Consider the following 23,552-nt stretch of genomic DNA (forward strand, 5'->3'; position numbering starts at 1 on the left):
ACTTGGCATTGTGTACAGCACAGTGATTGTGGGCCGAAGGGCCTGTGCCTGTGAGTTAATTGCAAATAGCGAGATTAGTTTAATTTTGCATTATATTTTGCACAGATTATGGGTTGAAGGACCTATTCCCCTGGATTAATTACAAGCAAAGGACGTTAGTTTAATTGAAATTGTGTACAGCACGGACATTGCGGACCGAAGGGCCTGGTCCTATGGTTTTGATTGTAAGTATAGATCAGTTTAATTTAGCATTGTGTACAGCAGAGAGGCTGTGGGCCGAAGGGCCTGATCCCTGCCCTGCTGCCTGGTCCTCCACCGCCGATAGCTGGGCGGATCTATGACGTCACCGCGTTGGGGACGCAGGAGGGGGAGTGACGTCATCGCGCAGGGTGCGTCGCGCCAGGCCGGCGGGCGCGGCGGGAGGGAGGAAGATGGCGTCGCTGCTGCAACTGGAGCGGGTCGTGTATCTGGTGGACGGGGAGAAGCAGCAGCGGCTGCCGCTGTCGCAGCTCTACTTCTGCCGCTACTGCCACGAACTGCGCTCGCTGGAGTGTGTGTCGCATGAGGTGGGTGCGGGTAGGGTAGGCAGGGGAGGGTATGGTACCTGCCGGTCGAGGGGGCGTAGTCCGGAGCTCATTGGCCATAGTAGCTGTCAGTCACACGCCCCCCGCCCACTCCGTCAATGAGCAGCGCTATCATTGGTTCACGGGGCCGTCAGTCAGACAGCCGGGCCAATGGGAGCGCGGAGCCACCTCAGTCTCGTCACTGGTTCCCCCCTCATTCCCAACAACCCCCACCATCCCCATCCCCCCCACCCCAATCCCCCACCCCATCCCCATCAACCCCCCTATGTCCAACAACCCCACCCATCCCATCCCCCCCACCCCAATCAACCCACCCCATCCCCATCAACCCCCCTATGTCCAACAACCCCCCCCACCCCATCCCCCACCCCATCCCCATCAACCCCCCCCCCCCCCATCACCACCCCCCCCATCACATCAACCCCCCCACACCAACCCTCCCCACATCAACCCCCCACATCAACCCCCCCCCCCCATCCCCAATACCCCCCATCCCCACCCCACCCTGACGTTAATGCACTGATTATGAGTTTGCTTCAACAAGATCCTGCCCATACTTAGGCTGCAAGCTGTTCACTTGCAAACAATGGCTTTGTTGTGTACTATCTTCAGTGTAGATAATACCTTGGTATAATCAGGTTCATACCATGGGTTTGACCTTAATATTTCAGTCAATCGACCCGCCTGTCAAATTGATCAAAAAAACAGAGAACTGGGCATGTCTGGCAATATCTATAGAGGAAAATGGGCATATGTCGTTTTGGGTCGGACACTTTCTCAGTCTTGATCCAAAATGTCTGAAGGATGACAACATGAAACATCGTCTGTAAATTACCTGATTTTCTGGTCATTGGTTTTAGCTGTTGACATTATTGATATGTCATGTGAACTATAGAAAGCATGCTATTTGCTTCTGTAACCTTCCTCATTATGCTATTTCTCCTCCTCGCCCCCTCCTATGTAGATTTATATACATTCTCCTCATCTTAATCCTTGCGATGATTAGTTCCATAATTTCATAGAACAGTTCAGCATAGGAACAGGTCCTTCAGCCCACAACGATGATGCCAAAACCATCTTTTATCTACCCACACATAATCCTTATTCCTCCATTCCCTGCCTATCCATTTCCTTATAACCTAGGAGGTTACAGTCTATGTGTCAGAAGGAACTGCAGATGCTGGTTTATAAAACAATTGGTCATGGTGACGCAGCGGTAGAGTTGCTGCCTTACAGCGAATGTAATGCTGGAGACCCGGGTTCGATCCCGACTGTGGGTGCTGTCTGTGCGGAGTTTGTACGTTCTCCCTGTGACCTGCATGGATTATCTCCGAGATCTTTGGTTTCCTCCCACACTCCAAAGACGTACAGGTTTGTAGGTTTATTGGCTTGGTATATGTAAAAATTGTCCCTAGTGTGTGTAGGGTAGTGTTAATGTGCGGGTATCGCTGGTCAGTGCGTATCTGCTGGCTGAAGGGCTTGTTTCCGCGCTGTACCTCTAAACTAAACTAATCCCATATCTCTATTAATTATCCATGTAACCCAGCATTACTGTCCCCCATTATCCTACCACTCACCGATAGTTTCACTCGCCTGTGTTCCCCCATTCCCGGTCCGGATGTGCCCTGCCTGTGCTCGCTTCCAGCTTTCTTACCTCCCTCCCTCCCACACTCTGTCTGAAGGAGGTTGCCGACCTGAACCCTCACCTATCCATATTCTCCAGGGTACTACTGCCTGACCCGCTGAGTTACTCCAGCACTCTGTGTAAGCCAGCATCTGCAATTAGTCTGAAGAAGGGTTCCAACCCGAAACCTCACGCATAATTCTTCTTCAGAGATGCTGCCTGATCTGCTGGGTTACTCCAGCACTTTGTGTCTATCTTCAATGTAAATCAGCAGTTCCTTGTTTCTACGTACTACCCAGAGATTTCACTGTGCCTCAGTACACATGGCAGTAGTGTACCACTACCAATGTAGGATATACCCATTGTATTTTGACTGATGAGCAGAGAGTGCATTACAGTGTGTTAGTGAGTTTTGGCTGCACAGGGCCTGTATTCGCTGGAGTTTAGAAAGATGAACCTAGAAAAGAAGAGAGACCTCATTGAAACTTACCGAATAGTGAAAGACCTGGATGAAGTGGATGTGGAGAGGGTGTTTCCACTATTGGGATAGTCTAGGACCAGAGGGCACAGCTTCAGAATAAAAGGACGTACCTCTAGAAAGGAGATGAGGTGGAATTTCTTTAGTCAGCGGGTTGTGAATCTGTGAAATTCATTGGGTATTTTTAAATTGGAGATTGATAGGTTCTTGATTAGAACGGTGGTCAAAGGTTATGTGGAGAAGGCAGGGTTGAGAGGGATAGATAGATTAGCCATGATCAGATGGCGGAGTAGACTCGATGGGCCAAATAGCCTGATTCTGCTCCTGTGACTTAACAAACATGATTGTGTGACTCCTAATATTCCATTTTCTCGTTGCAGGTGGACTCCCATTACTGCCCAAGTTGCCTGGAAAACATGCCCTCGGCTGAGGCAAAACTGAAAAAGAACAGGTGTGTGTGTTCTCTCTGTAAACCAGGTCGCTGCTGTAGAAATTGATTATTTTGACTGTTGTCGAGTTGGACTGCAAGATTGCGGTAGACAGTCAGAATCTTTGTACCAGGGTGGACACGTGATGAGAGACCCTGCCTCTACCACCCCCTCAAGAAGCTGAGGGGAGAAAGGTTTAATAGGACTGGAAGGGCCCTATCCATGTGTGAGAGACATGGATAGGTAACATTACGGGTTGGGACCCTTCTTCAGACCCAGAACATCGTCTATCCATGTCCTTCACAGATGCTGCCTGACCTGCTGAGTTACTCCAGCACTGTGCTTTTTCTTTCAATGTGATTGATTGGATAGCATTTCACTGTATCTTGGTCGATGTTGATGAAGCCGAGTTTTAGTTAAAAATATAAGAAGATATTAAATTGGTTTCTGGGCTAGCTTACAGCTTATATTTAGTGTCAAGTTAGGCTTGCCTTAGGTTGTGGGTGTGTGAGATAATAAATCCTATAACATTGTCTCCCAAGTGACAGGCAGAGGAGAAGCTATAGAGATAGCTGGTTAAATCTTCACAGGGAGATGCCATAAACCAAATGACCAATGTTTATGGGGGAGGGGGTGATAGAGGAAGAGAGACATAGGTAGTCACATCTTTGTAAACAAATGTTTATGAGGGACCAAATGACAGAGGAAGCAGCGAAGAGAGCTAGGGTGGTCTATTTGGAGATAACGCAAATGTCCAATGTTTTTAGTATATCTTGTACCATGTAAACAAAAGGCCTTTGATGTGATGCATTCTGTGGAAACCTTTTCCAGTACTTCTGACCATGACTAATGTCTGTGGAATGTGATAAGGGGACAAAAAACCCTATTTAAGGCAATGTAATTCTGTTGTTCAGAGAAGAGGACCGGGGACAGTTGAGTGTCTACATTGGTCACTTAGCTGGAATCCTCGCTCCCTTCCATCGGCCGATGTTAAGTAAAGTTTTGAACTGGTCTACCAAACAGTTTGGGTGGTGTCTGTTTATTAAGAAGCGAACCTGGTTTAGTAGTTAAGATAAGTAGCTTTTTCAATGTGACATTAATAAATCAATACCAATTTTGATCTGGGAAATCTCAACCTATTTTGCCTGCTCTTAAAACAAGACAATCAGCTTTAATCTTTCCAACTAGTTGCGTCAGAGCGAATATGATCTTCCAATCTCTTGCAACCGAGTTGAATGCATTTGCAAGAAGTGATGTTGATTATTCAAGGCAATGGGATGGCACAGTGGCGGGTAGTCCGACAAATCGCAAAGATGTGAGGGATTGTAGATTAATTAGCCCTCTGCAAAATCATCCCTAATGTGTAGGGAGTGGATTACAAAGTGGGATAACATAGAACTAGTGATTGATCAATGGTCGGCAAGGACTTGTCGAGTTGAAGGGCCTGTTTCCATGCTGCATCTCTAAACTAATATAGACGCAAGGAACTGCAGATGCTGGTTTACACAAAAGGACAGAATGTTGGAGTAACTCAGCGGCTCAAGCAGCATCTCTGGATAACATGGATAGATAACCTTTCGTGTTGGGACCCTTCATCCGTTTGAAGAACGGTCCCAACCCAAAACGTCACCTGTCTGTTCTCCAGGGATGCTGCCTGACCAGCTGAGTTACTCCAGCACTTAAAAACTTAACTAATGTTTAGTTAGAGGCAGGAATGAAGAAGTTTGCAAAACGTGGTGGACACTGCCTGGTCCATCATGGGTACAGACCTCCCCACCATTGAAGGGATTTACTGGCGACACTGCCTCTAAAAAGGCAGCCAGCAATATCCGAGACCCGCATCATCATGATCATGCTCTCATTTCACTTCTGCCATCGAGGAAGGTACAGGAGCCTGAAATAACCCAGGATCTGTAGCAGCTTCTTCCATCCAACCATCAGGCTATGAAATACTACAACCTCCAAATATACTCTGAAGGACATAGACTTGGGAGGGGGGGGGGGCATGTTTTTGCCATTTTTGCACTACTATTGTTTGTTTTTACTCAACTTGTCTTTTGCTGTTGTGCTTAGTCTAGATCAGTTTACAAATACAGTGTCGAAACAAGGCCCTTCGGCCCACTTAGTCCACGTCAACCAACATCACTCCGTACGCTAGTTCTATCCTACACACTAGGGACAATTTACCAATTGACCTGCAAAGCTGCACGTCTTTGGGTTGCGGGAGGAAACCGGAACATCCGGAGACAACCCACGCAGTCACAGGGAGAACGTGCAAACTGTACAGACCGCACCCTTAGTCAGGATCGAATCTGGATCTCTGACGCTGTAAGGCAGCAGCTCGACCCGCTGCGCCACTGTGCCGCTCACTTTGTGCTACTGCAAGTAAGAATGTCATTGTTACGTATCGGGACATATGACAAGAAAACACTCTTGACTCTTTTTCCTTCTCGTCCTTCAGGTGTGCCAATTGCTTTGATTGTCCGAGCTGCATGCATACTCTTTCCACAAGGGCCACTAACATCCCTGCACCCCTGCCTGATGACCCGGCCAAGACTACCATGAAGAAGGCTTACTACCTGGCCTGTGGCTTCTGTCGCTGGACCTCCCGGGATGTTGGCATGGCAGACAAATCTGTTGGTGAGTGAGGACTGACCATCATGGATGCAGGGAGATGAATTGAATGCAGTTTAATTTAGTTTATTGTCATGTGTACCGAGGTACAGTGAATAGCATTTTGCTGCGTGCTATCCACTCAACGGAAAGGCTAAACCGGATCACAATCGAGCCGTCCACAGTGTACAGATACAGGATAAAGGGAATAAGGTTAAATGGAGAAAGGCGAAGGAAGGAGGGAGGGAGAAATTAGTTTAGTTCATTATCGTCATGTGTACCGAGGTACAGTGAAAAGCTTTTTGTTGTGTGCTATTCAGTCAGTCGAAAGACTATACGTGATTACAATTGAGCTGTCCACAGTGTGCAGATACATGAAAAAGGGGGATAATATTTAGTGCAAGGTAAAGTCCGATTAAAGATCGTCCGAGGGTCTCCAGTGATGTAGATTGGAGGTCATGACCGATCTTTAGATGGTGATAGAATGGTTCAGTTGCCTGTTAACAGCTGGGAAGAAGCTGTGTATGGGGGAAGACTGCATGGGTAGCCAAATGACTCTTCTGCACTCCGATATTCAGCCAAAAGAGGTTTGGCTGGTAGAAGGGGAACCAAGCACATAGAACACTGGACGTGCATGGTGGCGCGTCGTAGAGTTGCTGCTTCACAGCGCCAGAGACCCGGGTTTGACCCTGACTACGGGTGCTGTCTGTTTGGAGTTTGTACGTTCTCTCTGTGCCCGCGTGGGTTTTCTCTGGGTGCTCAGTTTTTATCCCACATCCCAAAGATGTGTAGGTTTGTAGGTTAATTGGCATTTGTAACATTTCTCCCCAGTATGTAGGGAGTGGATGAGAAAGGGGGATAACGTATAACTAATGTGAACAGGTAATGGATGGTCTCAGTGGGCCAAGAGGCCTGTTTCCCTGCTACATCTCTGAAGTCTAAACAGCAGGCCAGGCCGCATCTATGTAAACGTTGATTGGATTGGAGGACATTAGTTATGTGAAGAGATTGGGCGCATAATGCATCGGATAGGCTGGGCTTGTTTTCCCTTGATTGTTGGAGGCTGAGTCAAAGAGTATTTTATTGTCAAATGTCCCAAACAGAACAATGAAATTCCTACCTGCAGCAGCACAACAGAATGTCCTGTGAACTGTGCTAACAATCTTCTTTCTTTTGCAGCCAGCGGAGGGTGGCAAGAACCAGAGAACCTTCACACCCAGAGGGTGAGTGCCTGCTCTCACATGTAGCAAACAAGACGTCACTGACTGCTGCTGAGCTATGGTCAAAGAGTCCTAGTCATATGGAGTCATAGAGAGATACAGCATGGCCCCAGGCACACATCACCAGGCTGTGGAACAGTTCACACATACAGCTTGGAAACGGGCCCTTGGACCATCAAGTCCATCGATCCTCTCTCCACAAACTAGTTCCATGTTATCCCACTTTCTCACCCACTCGATACACACCTACAATCTCGCATGTCTTTGGGATGTCATGCTAGACCGAAATGCAATGAAGTAAAAGTCAAGTACAGCGGTGTCATACTCTCATCAGTTTAGGCAAGAGTCAAGAGTGTTTTATTGTCTATGTATCAAAATAGAACAATTAAATTCTTACTTCCAACAGCACAACTGACCTGCAAACATGGTACAGACACTCCCCGTCCATCGCAATAGGAGCTTATGTAAAATTGCACTTACATAAACAAGTCTGGCAGTCTGTAATTTTCACAACACTGTACGATCACTCGGGTTTACATCAGAAACAAGCCGGCAATGGCGGTTGTGCTTACCCAGAAGACTGATGGTTGTTGGGAAGAAGCTGCTCCTGAACCCGGACATTACAGTGTGTGATGTAAATGATAACCATTACTTTCCAACTTTCTCTACAGATCAATAAACTGCTGGAGTATTACCACCAACTGGCACAAAGAGAGAAGCTTGAACGTGACCGAAAGAAACTGGTTAGACGTAGAAACTACATGCCCTTGGCTTTTTCTGTGAGTTCCCTTTTACCGAGCCCGCTCACCGCTACTGACTCACTCCTCCGTCCGCCAACTTCTACGGACCTGCAGGTGTTTAACGAACAGGTCCACCACCAATCTTTCCGCAACTGGTAGTCCACCACCTCCTTTAATCCGGAAAAAAGGAGAGCACATTTGAAATCTCCCGCTGGAAGTCCCCCCGAAAATGTGGCGCCGAGGCCGGGTGAGGCGGGCGATCTTGACCTTATCGAGACTTCCAGCCGATCGGCTGGTCGAGTTAGCCCACTCCAGCCGGCAGATTCGTTCCCATAGCTGACTTTCCCGGCCGGCTGTGCATGTCGGCTCCTCGGTGGCCGAGGTAAACCACTCCGGAACCGTGGGATTCCTTTGGGAGGCCGTGTCCTCTGTTGGTCTGGCAAAACGGATATTCCAGAAAGGTTCTGGAACCAAGGATGCCGGTAAATCGGTGGTGGACCTGTATAACGTACATGTATTGTGCAACAATTAGCACCAGTTTCACAGACTTATTCCGTCATACATTCCTATCATACAAGGTGAAGAAAATAAAATGTAACGCTGTTCAGCTCTCTGCTAATGCATTTTATGCCTTGGATCGCAGGACACTCAGGGGTGAACATATGAGGTGTATAAAATAATGAGGGGAATTAATAGGGTGGGGGCATCAAGGATTAGAGAACATTGGTTTAAGGTGAGAGGAGAAAGAATTAATAGGAACCTGAGGCGTTCCAAAACTCGGTGTACGTAGTTTGTGAACTTTGTTTGACATTTAAATCTTTTGCTCACTGTCTGTATAGCAACCAGAGTTGTCTAATTTTTTTAAAAGGAGACAAAGTGCTGGTGGAGTAACTCAGCGAGTCAGGCAGCATCTCTAGGGAACATGGATAGGCGATGTTTCGGGTCAGGGCCCTTCTTCAGACTGATTATGAGCCAAAGGGTCTGTTCTTGTGCTGTACTGTTCAATGTTCTATGTTTTGATCAATGTGATCAGTCTGAAGAAGGGTTCTAACCTGAAATGTCACCTATCCATGTTCTCCAGAGATGCTGCGCGACCCACTGAGTTACTCCAGCACTTTGTGTCGTTTTTGTATACCAGCATCGGCAATGACTCGTCTAGTGTTTAACCAAATCTGTTTAGGTCGTGCATGTTAATTTGATTGTCATAACTGTTGAACTATCTTTTTTTTTTGTCTCAATACTGCTGCTCCTCCTGATGTATAGACACACACTATACATGTGGTGGTGAGTTGGAGTTGCTTATTATGTTCATTTGCCCAGTGTTCTTTGGTCATATTTACGAGGATGTTGCCAGGACTCGAGGGACTGAGATATAGGGAGAACTTGAGCAGGCGAGGACTTTATTCCTTGGAGGGCAGGAGGCTGAGGGGGTGACCTTCTAAAGATCTTTAAAATCATGAGGGAGATAGATAGGATGAATGCACAGAAGAAGGGGAATCAAGAACCAGAGGACGTAGGTTTAAAGTGAGGGGGGGGGATTTAATAGGAACCTGCGGCCATTTTTCACTCAGAGGGTGGTGGGTGTATGGAACGGGTTGCCATGAGACGTAGTTGAGGAAGGTACTATAACAACATTTAGAAGACATTTGGACAGACATATGTATAGAGGGAGATTTAGAGGGATATGGGCCAATAAAGGGCAGGTGGGACTAATGTAGATGGGGCATGGATTAAGTTGGGCCATAAGGCCTTTTGCCATGCTGCATCAGTCTATTGACTAAATGGGATTATCGTAAATAGGGGAACCTTGGTCGGCATGAGCGATTAGGGGTGAAGGGCCAGTATCCGTGCTGTATGACTGTGTATGGACCCATGATCCACGTGAGCATTGTCTGACCTTTTGCTGGAGCCAATGATAGCTCAGGAGCGATGCTCCCTTTCTGTTACATTTGGGAACAATGATAAACCTACTACAAACAAAAGGTTGCCCCCTTCAAGGAAGTGATGGCGTGAGCTTGGAGAGAGGGGTGAGATAGACAACTTTGGGTAATTCAACAGCTCGGCTGAATGGTGACCATTTATACATGTTTGTGGACCTTTAAGTTGTCATTGTTTTAATGCCAGATGATAATAAAAAATAATCTTTACAAGAGAACTTCATAAATCTAGATGTTCTGCTAAATATGTTGGTGTATGCACAGTTGATGAGTGTGTGTGTGTGTGTGTGTACTGTGCATGGTTGCATGCTGTTATTCACATGATTCATGTATACATACAATCAAGTTAATCATTATGAGGTTTCTTTGCCAGATTTCTCATTGTATTGCTAATCCATGTTTAGAGTTCAGAGACACAGTGTGGAAACAGGCCCGCCGAGTCGTCGTCGACCAGTGATCACCCCGTACATTAGCAGTATCCTACACACTAGGGATTATTTACAATGTTACTGAAGCCAAATAACCTACAAACCTGCACATCTTTGAGGGAGGGAGAAAACTGGACCACAGGGAGGAAACCCACGCGGTCACGGGGAGAATGCACAAACTCCATACAGGCAGCACCCGTAGTCAAGATCGAACGTGGGTCTCTGGTGCTGTGAGGCATCAACGTTCAACCCTTCGAGTCTACTCCGCCATTCAATCATGGCTGATCTATCTCCCCCTCTCAACCCCATTCTCCTGCTTCTCCCCATAACCCTTGACACCTGTGCTAATCAAGAATCTGTCAATCTCCACTTTAAAAATACCCAATGACTTAGCTCTCCGTGGCAATGAATTCCACAGCTTCACCACCATCTGGCTAAAGAAATCCTTCCACATCTCCATTCTAGGTACGTCCTTTTATTCTGAGGCTATGCCCTGTAGTCCTAAATGCATTAGTGGAAACGTCCTCTCCGCATCCACTCTATCCAGACCTTTCACTATTCAGTAAGTTTCAATGAGGTCCCCCCCGAACTCATCTAAACTCCAGTGAGGACAAGCCCTTTGGTCATCCCTGGGATCATTCTTGAACACCGCCTCTGGACCCTCTCCTACGCCAGCACATCCAACCTCAGTTATGGGGCCCAAAACTGCTCTCAAAACTTCATATAGCCTGCATTACAGCCCTACTTTCATATATTCTGGGGTTGAAATAGCCTAAATTATCATTGGGACCCAGGCTTGGAAAGGGGGTGAATCTGTCACTGTTGGAGGTGGCATCTCTGTGTGATTGTAGATGGTGTGAACATATCATCTTCTGTCACCCTTCACCCTGCCATAGTGGGATCACGTATGTTCTGTGTTACGTGTTACAGGGAGGAGCCTGGTTTGATTTTGCTACATTCTGTTTTAGGACAAGTATGGCTTGGGTACCAGACTGCAGCGACAGCGAGCTGGCGCTCCAATTATTAGCCTCGCCGGACCAACGTAAGTCTTTTTTAATTCATCCCCAACATGTGATGGGATGAATTTTAAGATGAGGGGGGAAAGATTTAATAGAAACCTGGGGGACAGCTTTTTTTCATGTTAAATTCTATAGTGTTGTGTTCTTTTTATTTTATTTGTGTGGCTGTATGGTAACTCAAATTTCACTGCACCAATTGGTGTATGTGACAAGAGAAGTAACTTGAACTTAAATTTTTTTTACACAAAGGGTGGTAGGTGTAAGAAACGAGCTGCAGAGGAGGTGGTTGAGGCAGGTACTAGCGCAACATTTAAGAAACATTTTGATAGGTACACGGATAACAAATGTTCAGAAGAATATGGGCCAAACGCAGGCAGTTGTGACTAGTGTAGATGGGGCATGCTGGTTGGCGTAGGCAAGTTGGGCCTAAGGGTCTGTTTCTGTGAAATATGACTATGTGTGGCCGGAGGACATTGACCCTGTCTGATGAGTTCATAACTCATAGGAGCAGAATTAGGGCATCCGTCTCTTCGAGTGTACTCTGCCATTTGATCATGGCTGATCTATCTTTCCCTCCCATTCTCATGCCTTCTCCCCATAACCTTTGATACCCTTACTAATCAAGATCCTGTCAATCTCTGCTTTAAAAATGCCCAATGACTTGATCTCCACCTCCAACTTGTACTGTTCTATATAGTTTGTGACGTTTTGGGTTGGTTTGAGTGAGGAAGGGTCCCGACCCGAAACATCATCTATCCAGGCTCTCCAAATATGCTGCCTGACCCACTGAGTTACTCCAGCACTTTATGTGTTAGGTCAGGACCACTCATCCTATCACCAACTAGAGAGTGGTCCTGACCTCCCATCTACCTCATTGGAGACCCTCAGACTGTTTTTAATCGGACTTTACAGGACTTTATCTTGCACTAAACATTATTCCCATTACCCTGTATCTGTACGCTGTGGACAGATTGATTGTAATCAATAAAAGTCTTTCCGCAGAATGGATAGCACGTAACAAAAACATTTTCACTGTACCTCAGTACCCATGATAATAAACTAAACTGAACTAACGCTAAACAGTTTCTTCCCAGCTGTTATCAGGCAATTGAACCATCCCATCACCAACTAGACAGCGGTCCTGACCTCCCATCTACCTCATTGGAGACCCTTGGACTGTCTTTAATCGGACGTTACTGGACTTTATCTTGCACTAAACATTATTCCCAAACCCTACTTCTTCTTGCGAATGAAACATAAACCAAAGGAATAGTTAGATCTCAAGCTGGGTGTTGAGCAGCCAGGTTGTTGTCTCTGCGTCAATGTCTGCCAGGCCCTGAGCTCCATTTGGTGGGTGGTAGAGCAGGCACCCAGAGATGACATGGTTGGCTGTCTGTTGTTCTGCTCTGCATTCCCAGGCTGGGCTGGGATGATAGTGGTTTACCCGCTGAGTTACTCCAACACTTGAACTTTTCTCCTGCCCTCTAGGTTGAAAGAAACAGATGACCACAAGGAGATCAAGATCGAGCCTGCCCAGGCATTGGAGGAGGTTGAACCTCTGCCTGAGGATTACTACACTAGACCCATTAATCTGCCCGAAGGTAAGAGCCAGGTCAGGCTACGGGAGATGGAAAATTGATATACTGGGCCGCAAAGTCAGCCTGGAAAGTCGGCTATGGGAACGGATCTGCCGGCTCCGGCAGGGCCAGGGTTCCAGAGCCCCGGCCACAGGGGACAAATTCGACCTGCTGATCAGTCGCAGCAATCCCGATGAGGTCGAGATCAGCCGCCTCACCCAGCCTTGGCCCCACATTTTCGGGGGGGACTTCCAGGGTGGGATTTCAAGTGGCTCTCGTAATTTGGTCCGGATTTAAGGAGGTGCCAGACCACCAGTTGCTGGAAAATCTGTGGTGGACGTGCACTATTGCTGGACACAGTCATTGAGCCCTTACCACATCTGGCACAGTGGTGCAGCGGGTAGAGCCGCTACCTCAGCATGGGAGACTTGTGTTGTTCCTGACCTCAGGTGCTGTCTGTGTGTGGAGTTTCCACGTTCTCTTTGTGACCGTGTGGGTTCCCCCCCCCCCTCCAAAGACGTGCAGGTTTGAAGGTTAATTGCCTTCTGTAAATTGTTCATAATCTTTAGAATAGAACTATTGTATAGGGTGATTGCTGGTTGGCACGGACTCAATACGGCCTGTTTCCATGCTGTATCTCTAAAGTAAAGTCTAAAATCTTAACATGGATAGGTGATGTTTCGGGGTCGGGTTTTAATCATCCTGATCATTTCTGTTTTTACCTTTCAGTGACGACCCTTCACCAGCGACTGTTGCAACCAGACTTCCAGCCCATCAATGCCTCCCAGCTGTATCCCAAACACAAGCATCTCCTCATAAAACGCTCTCTGCGTTGTCGGGTAAGTCTAGAGCGAAATCCAGCCCCATTCGCCTTGTTACAGCGGTTAGACAGTGGCACAGTCCACCACCGATTTTTCTGCACCCTTGGTCCAGAGCCTTTCTGGATTATTTGTTTTGCCAGACCAACAGGGGTCACCTCCTCCGTGAGGAGTCTAACGGTACAGGAACGGTCCACCTAGGCCGTCGGGGGGCCGAGATACCGGTCCGCAATGCCAGCCACGGAAGTCGGCGATGGGAACTGATCCTCCAGGATCCAGCCATGCTGGAGGTCCAGAGCCCCGGGGCAAATTCGATCGGCCGCAGTAGTCCTGATGAGGTTGAGATTGTCCACTTCACCTGGCCTAGGCACCACATTTTCGGGGGGACCTCCGAGGGATTTTAAGTGCGCTCTCGTAATTTTGTCCGGATTAAAGGGGGTGCCGGACCACCAGTTGCCGGAAAATCGGTGGTGGAGCTGGAGTATTGTAAAAAATATCGGTGGCCAAGCCATGCTCTTAGAACCGCACGCAGATACAAGCACTCTGTGAACCCTTACGTTAAACAGATTTTACGTAAATTCATACGTGCTAGCAGCAGAATTAGGCCATTCGGCTCATCACGTCTGCTCTGCCATTCAATCATGGCTGATCTATCTTTCCCTCCCAACCTCATTCTCCTGACCTTATTTTGGGGCTGTGCCTTCTGGTCCTAGACTTTCACATGTGAATAACTGCCCAAAAGAACTCACTGAAAGTATTAACCATCTCAGCGGCATTTGACTGCTTCCAGGGCACTCTCTGGGTAAGCATCGCTGCAATTGCCGGCTTGATTCCGATGTGAACTCGAGTGATCATACAGTGTTGTGCAAATTACAGACTGCCTTGGTTGCACTAGGAACTGAGTACAGAACTGTAAGTCGGGGAGTTCCTGTATTTGGAATTACATTCACTCCAAACGATGCCTCGCCAAAGTTCTGTGAAGCTGCAGAGTTAGGAAGTCATGATTCAGCTTTATAAGACTTTATAGAACCCTTAACAGCATTGATGGGCAGAGGGATCTTGAAATCCAAATTCACAATTCCCTGACAGTGGCAACATAAGTAGATAGAGCAGTAAAGAATGCATATGGCATGCTTGCCTTCATAGGTCAGAGCATTGAGTGTGAGTCGAGAATGTTTTATTGTCACGTGTCCCAGATAGGACAATAAAATTCTTACTTGCTGCAGCACAACAGAATATGTAAACATAGTACACTGTAAACAATGTAATAAACAAAAGAAGAAAAGTTTGGTGTGTATATATATATATACACATATTCACAAGTACACACAGACACATATATTTATATATATGTCAGGAAGTCATGATGCAGCTCTATAGGTCTTTGATTAGGCTGCATTTAGAGTATTTTGTACAGTTCACCTGGTCACCCCTTTACAGGAAGGTTGTGGAACGTTTGGAGAGGGTTCGAAGGTTTATCAGAATGTTGCCTGGATTAGAGGGTTTCAGCTACAGAGAGAGAGAGAGAGGTTGGACAGATTTGGATTGTTTTCTCTGGAATGTCAGAGGTTGTGGTAAGACCTGATAGAAGTATATAAAGTGATGAGAGGTGCAGATAGGGTGGACAGTCAGAACCTTTATCCCCAAGGTGGATATGTCAAACAGCAGAGGGCATAGTTTTAATTGGTGAGAGGGGCAAAGTTTAAAGGAGATGTGTGGGGATGTGTTTTTTTTTACACAGAAGGTTGTGGGTACCTGGAATGCGCTGCAGGTGGAGGCAGATACGATAGTGGTGTTTAAGAAGCTTTGTGATAGGCAGGGGTGTGCAGGGAATGGAGGAAAATAGATCACGTTCAGTATTTATATTTGGCATGGACATTGTGGAATGAAGGGTTTGTTTTTATGCCGTACCATTCTATTGTTCTGTGTTAAAAGCCTTGCACAAGGCTTGGGGACGGCACAGTGGTAGAGTTGCTGCCTCACAGCACCAGAGACTCAGTTCGATCATGACTACGGTGTTTGTACGTTCTCCTTGTGACCACATGTGGTTTTTCCGGGTGCTCCGGTTTCCTTCCACATCCCAAAGACGTACAGGTTTGTATGTTAATTGGCTTTGATAAATATTGTAAATTGTCCCCAGTGTGTAGAATGGTACTAATGGATTGGGATCGCTGGTTGGCGCAGACTCGATGGGTCGAAGGGCATGTTTCCGCGCTGTCTCTCTAAATTAAGCGAATCTAAAACTTTTCATGCCTAATTTATCATGATACAAAGTTGCAGGGAAAGATCAAACATGACTGCTTGGACTGCACTCCTCAAGGCACCATTCTGTTAATGTCCTTTTGCATTTAAAGCTCGTTTAGGTTTTGTTTAACTTGGCTGTAACACTGCAGCCACTCCTGTAATATCCATAACAAATTCTCACATCAGAACATGGACGCTAATGTGAGCCGTTCTCCGTAAATAATAAAACGGGCTTCTGCCCAGTTCCAGAACAAACATGAGATCAGCACTTTTGACTGCTTAGCCATGCGTTTATTTCGATTATCTTGTTTTCTTTAAAAGAACATCTGATTCGAGGGGCAAATCAGATCAAAATTCGCTTGTTCCAAGTAGTTCGTTTTGTCATGAATGCATGATATTTTGTAGACAAGGCAAAGTGGTTTTCCATCTTAAACATGCAATGCCAATCTTCTGTTATCTTACTAAAACCAATTTTCATCACAAGTTGATAATATCCACAAAAGCAGAATAAGATTAGTAATACTTAAGTCTTATAGCAGAATAGGTAAAAGTAAACCAGGTTACACCGACTACCCCCCCCCCCCCCCCTCTCAGATCCCCCACTATCCTTCCGCAGGACTTTGCCTCCACTTCTGTCCACTCCCCTGCCCCTCTCTGACCCTAACCCTCACTGTTGTCATGTTTTCACCATCCCCGCCCCCCCTTGACCTCAATAGAATCTGAAGAAGGGTCTCGAACCGAAACGTCACCTATACTTTTTCACCCAAGATGCTGCCTGACCTACTGAGTTACTCCAGAATGTTGTGTCTATATTCTAGTAATAATTAAGTCCTCTTTGTAAGTATAGGCTGTAATACATAGCAGACTAGGCAATATCCGTGGAGGAAAAAGGATGGATAACGTTTTTGTTGAGGAACCTCGGACTGATGAAGAAGAATCCAAAACATCATCTGTCCATTCCCTCCACAGATGCTGCATGACGGGATGAGTTACTCCAGCACTTTGTATCTTGTTTTGCCTATCTAATAGCCTCTTAAACGCCACTGTCGTATGTGTTTCTTTTGCTGAGCAAGACAGTTTTCCAAAGATAGACACAAAGTGCTGGAGTAACTCAGCGGGTCAGGCAGCATCTCTGTAGAAAATGGATTGATGACGTTTAAGGTCGGGACCTTTCTTCCATCAGTTTTCCAGTTGTATTAAATGAGACCATGGTGGTGCAAAAATAACCTTGAAGAGAAGAACAATGTTTCTAAACTCCTAAGCAATCATGGTTTAAAATGAACTAAACCAATGCTAATCATGTGGCATGCAGTTTAAATTCTGTTTAATATCGGACGTGTGAGACGTGCAGTGTGTCCGTTTGACTTTAATTTCTTCATTCTCTCTCCTTGCTGTTTGTCCCCCTTCCCCATCCCACCTTCCCTACCCTGTATCCACGTTCCTGTGCGCTGTAGAAATGTGAACACAACTTGAGCAAGCCCGAGTTTAACCCAACTTCCATCAAGTTCAAGATCCAGCTTGTCGCAGTGTAAGTTCATCCTTCGATTCAATACCATACACCCGTTCACACGAGTTCAATATGAAGAGGGAGTGACCAGGGTAAGACTGGTCCTTGATTATGCTGGTGGCCTTGCCGAAGCAGTGTGGTGTAGATGGAGTCAATGGAAGGGAGGTTGGTTTGCGTGATGGTCTGGGCTGTGTCCTCAATTCTCTAACATTTATTTTAGAAGTGGCTGATGAGTGAACGCACAGTCGCTTACTCAGGGGCAGGGAATCAAAAACTGGAGGTTCAAGGCGAGAGGGGAAAGATTTAATAGGATGATCAGCCATGATCACATTGAATGACGGTGCTGGCTTGAAGAGCCGTATGGCCTACTCCTGCACCTATTGTCTATTGGAACCTGAGGGGCAACTCTCACAGAAAGTGGTGGGTGTAATTAATGTGCTGCTAGAGGAGGTAGTTGAGGCAGGTACAATAACAATGTTCAATAGATATTTGGACAGGTACATTGATAGGAAAGGTTTAGAGGGAGATGGGCCAAACGGAGATGAGTCCAAACGGACTAGTGCGGATGGGACATGTTAGTTGGCATGGGCAGGTTGGGCCTTGTGCCTGTTTCTGTACTTTGTGACTATGATTCTGTCTCAATCCACAGCCTCACAAATCAATATGCAAATGGTTTCTCCAGCTCTCTGCCCTAACCCAGCATCAACATCCCAACACTCCGAGACCCACCCTGACCGGAAGAAATCTTTATTGAATCTCTAATTAGAATCACTAATTGAATCTGATGCCCATTTAATGTTACCAGCAAGTATCCTTACTTGCATTATTTATTTACTGCAGGGGCGTCAAAATACCCGCCTGCATAGGGGTCCAATCCGGCCAGCGGGATGATTTGGGGGGGAAAAAAGTATATTCACGGCCATTTATTATGTATCTGTCCGGCAGCCGCTCTCTCTCCCACCGCTGTCTGTGTCGCCTGCTGCGCCGGCAGGGGCGCTCCCGTCCTCCGCTCCGTGATTGGCCAGCGGTTGCCATGGGGATGTTTACCCTCCAGCAACCACTGTCAAAACAGACAAGATGGTGGCGCTGAGCTCCACTTGGCCTCGGGCTGGCTGACTGACATTCGCCCGTGCACAACTGATCCGGCCCACACAAAGTCACATTTTGCCCAATCCGGCCCGTGACCTAAGATGAGTTTGACACCCCTGATTGATGCACTGAATGACACTGAATTTCCACCCATTAAGTGCAGCCATGTCTAAATGTTTAGCTGCATTGTGCAACCACTGCTTGCTAGGATTATAGTTGAACAGGTTGCTTTATGGATGTGGAACTGGCTTACTGACAGAGGGTTGTGGTGGAAGGTCTATAGTCAGTCTGGAGATCTGTGACCAATGGAGTTCCGCAGTGATCTGCAGAGTTGCTGCCTTACAGCGGCAGAGACTCGGGTTCCACCCTGACTAAGGGTGCTGTCTGTAGGGAGCTTATACATTCTCTCTGAGACGGCATGTGTTTCCTCTGGGTGCTCCGGTTTCCGGCGGCCGTGTGGCAGCACTCTAAATGAAATGGCACGTTCTTATTTTTTGTTCTGCAGTAACTACGTTCCAGAGGTACGGATTCTGACCATTCCCAACCTGCGCTTCATGAAGGCAAGTACAATTCAAGGCCAGGCGCAAAACACCACGGGTGCCTCGACTCCAAAACTAAAAAGCAGACTGCACTTCAAATACGTAGCAGGCCAGGCAGCGTCTGAAGGGAGAGAAAGTGCTGGTTGATTGCCAGCAGTCTGTTTTAGATCATAGAACACTACAGCACAGGAACAGACCAGGATGACCCTGTCAAACATGATGCTAAAATAAACTAATATCTGCCTGAACCTGATCCATATCCCTCCATTCCCTGCATATCCATGTGCCTATCCAAAAGCCTCTTAAATGCTACTATTGTATCTGTCTCCCCCACCATCCCTGGCAGAGCGTTCCAGGCATCCATCAGCCTCTTATGCAAAAAAAACCCACACATCTCCTTTAAACTTTGCCCCTCTCACCTTAAATCTATGCCCTCTAGTTTTTATTATATATCTACCTTGGGAGAACGATTCTGACTGTCGACCCAATCTATGCATCTCATAATTTTATTTGCTTCTATCATGTCTCCCTTCAACCTCCAGCGTTCCAGAGAAAACAATCCAAATCTGTCCAACCTCTCCCTGTAGCTAATGCTCCGTAATCCAGGCATCATCCTGGTAAACCCCCTCTGCACCCTCATCACATCCTTCCTGTAATGGGGTCGACCAGAACTGCAGGGAATACTCCAAATGCGGCCTAACCAAAGGCTGATAAAGCTGCATCGTGACTTCCCGACTCTTATACTCTCCCTGGGAACCCCAACGAGATTGTGGAAACTCCACACGGTGAACAGCGTAGGTGAGGATTGAACTGGGGTCACACTGGGGAAAGGGTTCTTCCTGTTACCCTAGCTTTGCCTCTCATAAGTTTATACACTTCTATCAGGTCTTCCCTCAACCTCTGACTTTCCAGGGAAAACAATCCTGGACAAAGCGTGAGTGACGGGCCCTTTGGCCCATCATGTTCTGGTGGGACTGGGTTAGTCCTGCCTTTCCCCAGGGTTGAGTGAGGGGTGAGGAGGTTGACGAATGCCGAAGATGGGGGCGAGGTCAGATGGTGGTGGGGAGCTTGGTCAGCCCTTGATGTTGCTGGTGCCTCTTGTTTCAGGAGAGCCAGGTGCTTCTGACCCTGACAAACCCGGTGGAGAATCTCACCCACGTGACCCTGCTGCCGTGCGAGGAGTCCGACTCTGACATTGCTGACAGCACTGCCAAGGTAACGCAGTCCTTCTCCCTTCCTTCCTCTCCTCTCCTCCGGGTGTCAGCGTAGCTCACAGCGCCTGGGGCCCGGGTTCCATCCTGACTCTGGGTGCTCTCTGTGCGGAGTTTGTACGTACTCCCTGTGACTGCGTGGGTGCTCCAGTTTCCTCCCACACCCCAAAGATACACAACTTGGGAATCTATCTCTAATCCACTGTATCTCTAAACTGAACACTTTTTGAGCCTTTTTGTATGAACCAGCATCTGCAGTTCACTGTATCCAAAAAATAATGTGGATTGCATGTGATAGTGTTTATATTGGCAGATTTTAGCTTCTAATGGAGTTAGATTATTTTCTGCAGCAATAACAGGATGTGTGCTTGGCACACTGGGTCTCGGCGACACTAAGATCCTGTTTATCTTCCATTCGAGCTGCCCACACCAGCTCAAATAGAGTGTGTTGCTTGTGAAATCTCAAGCTTGCTGCTGCTATTTTAAGCTTGCCATTTGGATACAGTTAACCTAGCGTTGAGGCAGTAAATAGCTTCAGTGCTCTCTGCCACAGTGTACAGATATAGAATAATAACATTGAGTGCAAGATAAAGTCCAGTGAAGTCCGATTAAAAAATAGTCTGAGGGTCTCCAGTGAGGTAGTTGGGAGGTCAGGACCACTCTCTAGATGGTGATGGGATGATTCAGTTGCCTGATAACAGCTGGGAAGCAACTGTCCCTGAATCTGGAGGTGTGCGTTATCACACTTTCTGTACCTCTTGCCAGATAGGAGAGGGGAGAAGAGGGAGTGACCGGGGTGAATCTGGTCCTTGATTATGCTGGTGGCCTTGCCGAGGCAGCGTGAAGTGTAGATGGAGTCAATGGGAGGGAGGTTGGTTTGTGTGATGGTCTGGGCTGCGTCCACAACTCTGCAGTTTGTTGCGGCCTTGGATAGAGCTGTTCCCAAACCATGCTGTTGTGATACATCCTGATGAAATGCTTTCTATGACGCATCTGTAGAAGTTGTTGAGGGCTGTTGTGGACATGCTGAACTTCCTACTTCATCTGAGGAAGTAGATCTAGATGATGCCTAAACGTTGTGTGCGCCAGGTCCCAACCCCCTTCCGCATGACAGGATTCTCCCTCAAATCCATCTCCCAGCTCAAAACCTCTTCTGTCTTTCTACCTGTATCCACCCATCAATCTCCAAGCTTTGCCCCGCCCCCACCTCGCGTCCAGCTTTCTCCCCCCACCTCCATCGGTCTGAAGAAGTGTCCCGACCCGAAACATTGCCTATCAGCGCCCCGTCCTCTCGCTGATTGGCTGCTGTAAATCCGCCCTCCCTCTAATTGGCTGCCATGACTCGCTCCTCTGATTGGCTGTGGTGTCCTTGCAGGTGGTGCTCCCCTCCAATGAGATTGTCCTGGCGGGGAAGGACGCAGCGGCAGAGTACGACGAGCTGTCAGAGCCGCAGGAGTTCCACGACCACCCCCCGAGTGAGTGGGGGAGGGGGGGGGCATGGGGATCCACACAGGGAGGGAGGGGTGGAGAGGTAAGGGTTGGGGGGGTTGGTGGGCGCAGGGAGAGGGGTGAGATGGGGTGGAGAGCAGGAGGAGGGTGCAGGAGCAGGGGAGAGGGGGTGGAGCGTGAGGAGGGGGAAGGGGCAGGGTTGAGAGTGGGGAGAGTACAGCTGGGAGCAGCAGGGGGTGAAGGGCGCATGGGGATGAGGGAGAGCGCGGGGTGGGGAAAGGGGGAGATTGCGGGGTGAAGTGGGTGTGGGGGGGGGAGGGAGGGAGCGTGGGGAGAGGGGTTAGAGAGCACGGGGCTCTCCAGAGTTTGCTACCCGCTAACCCCCCGTTCTCTCTCCCGCAGCGTGGTGGCGTTCCGCAAGGCCAACAAGGTGGGCGTGTACGTGCGGGTGGTCCCCCAGAACGACAGCGGTCCCGTCACCGTCAGCTTCCGGCTCCGACACAACTTCCCCACCCCCCCGGGCCCCTGCGTCCTCCCGACCAGCCCGACTCCCCCCCCCCTGACACTGTGTGGCTCACACAGACCCTCCAACTCACCCTAGGCCCCCTCGCTCCATGAGGGTGGGGAGGTCAGACCGCCTCACCTACTGCACCCTCCCCTCCTCACTCCCCCCATAACTACCACATCCCTCCCCTCCCCCGTTCACACTAGTTCTGTTATTCCTCCCATGACATGACCTCCCTTCACCCCTCCCCCCTTCCTCCCCCCCTCTCCCCCCCCCCCCCCCCCCCCCCCCCCCCCTCCTCTCCCCGTCCCTTTGCTCTGACTCCCCCATCCCCAGCATGGCACATAGCTCACAGTTTAGCCCCGGTACATCCGGCCCCCACCGCTGCATCTGTCCCCACTCCCAAACACCAGCTGAAGTTCAGACCTGACGTGTCTCAGACAGATTTTCAGGCGGACAGATCCGTCTCAGACAATCAGACGGCGTCTCAAGATGCGGAACAGAGGGGGTCCCAGACAGATAGACGGGGCCAGACGCCGTCTTGGATGGACCGACAAATTGCCAGACAGATGGAGGACAGACACTGAGTAGACGGAGACAGATGAGGTCTTAGACAGTGAGGGTCCCAGATAGACAGGCGGGAAGCAGAGGGGTGACAGCTGCTCTAGCACGGTTACCCCCTCTCCCCGTGGTGAATGTGCTGCCTTCCCCCCTCGCTGTGGGCACGCCATGGTATGGGACAAAAAGGCCGTTCTGCCTGTCTATCTCCCTCCCGTGCCCCGGTCCGGCTCGTGACTCCGCTTCCCGTAACCGCTGTGCTGTCACTGTAGATGTCCTAACATATTCACATGTAACTTATGTATTGACTGAATAAACATGCGTGTAACCCTCCTGGCTGTGTATGTGGTTTATCACCATCATATAGCATGGAAACAGGCCCTTCAGCCCAAATTACCCATACCGACCAACATGTCCCCTCTACACTAGTCCCACCTGCCCGTGTTTGGCTCGTGTACCTCTAAACCTGTCCTATCTTATGGAACTGTCTAAATGTCCCTTGATCATTGCTGAAGTAACTACCTCCTCCAGCAGCTTGTTGCACATACCCATCACTTGTGTGGAAATGTTGCCCCTCCATTCCTCTTAAATCTTTGCCCTCTCACCTTAAACTTCTGTCTTAATTTCTTGACCCTCTCTGGGTAATCCTATCATTCACCCTATTTATTCCTCCCATGACTTTGTACACCTCTACAAGATCACCTCTTATCCTCCTGCTCTCCAAGGAATAAAGTCCCAGCCTGCTCAACCTCTCCCTATAAGCTCAGGCTTTTGCATTCCTGAGGGCATGCTGAATGGAACAGGCCCTTCGGCCCACAATGCCTGTGCTGAACACTATGCCAGGTTAAATTAATGTTCCCAACCTGCACAAGATCCATATTCATTAAAAGCCTTCGAAACAACACTATCATATCTGCCACCATCACCATCGCTGGTGTTCCTGACACCCACCCACCACCCTCTGCATAAAAAAAACTTGCCCCG

The 23,552-nt window shown here is 48.1% G+C and overlaps 1 protein-coding gene across 1 annotated transcript; it reads left to right on the top strand.

Moving 5' to 3' along the window:
* The first annotated feature begins 364 nt into the window (after positions 1–364).
* dctn4 (dynactin 4) lies at positions 365–22,232 on the top strand. Its single transcript, XM_055642817.1, is given in 15 exon segments — positions 365–566; positions 3,067–3,137; positions 5,576–5,754; positions 6,907–6,950; positions 7,619–7,726; positions 8,951–8,971; positions 11,021–11,094; positions 12,560–12,672; positions 13,378–13,487; positions 17,165–17,238; positions 18,812–18,866; positions 19,953–20,060; positions 21,432–21,535; positions 21,908–22,011; positions 22,014–22,232. Coding segments are annotated over 15 exon segments (1,410 nt in total). The 5' UTR covers positions 365–431; the 3' UTR covers positions 22,124–22,232.
* The last annotated feature ends 1,320 nt before the right edge of the window (positions 22,233–23,552 follow it).

This window comes from Leucoraja erinacea, chromosome 11 (assembly GCF_028641065.1).
Source record: "Leucoraja erinacea ecotype New England chromosome 11, Leri_hhj_1, whole genome shotgun sequence".
Lineage (NCBI taxonomy): Eukaryota > Metazoa > Chordata > Chondrichthyes > Rajiformes > Rajidae > Leucoraja > Leucoraja erinaceus.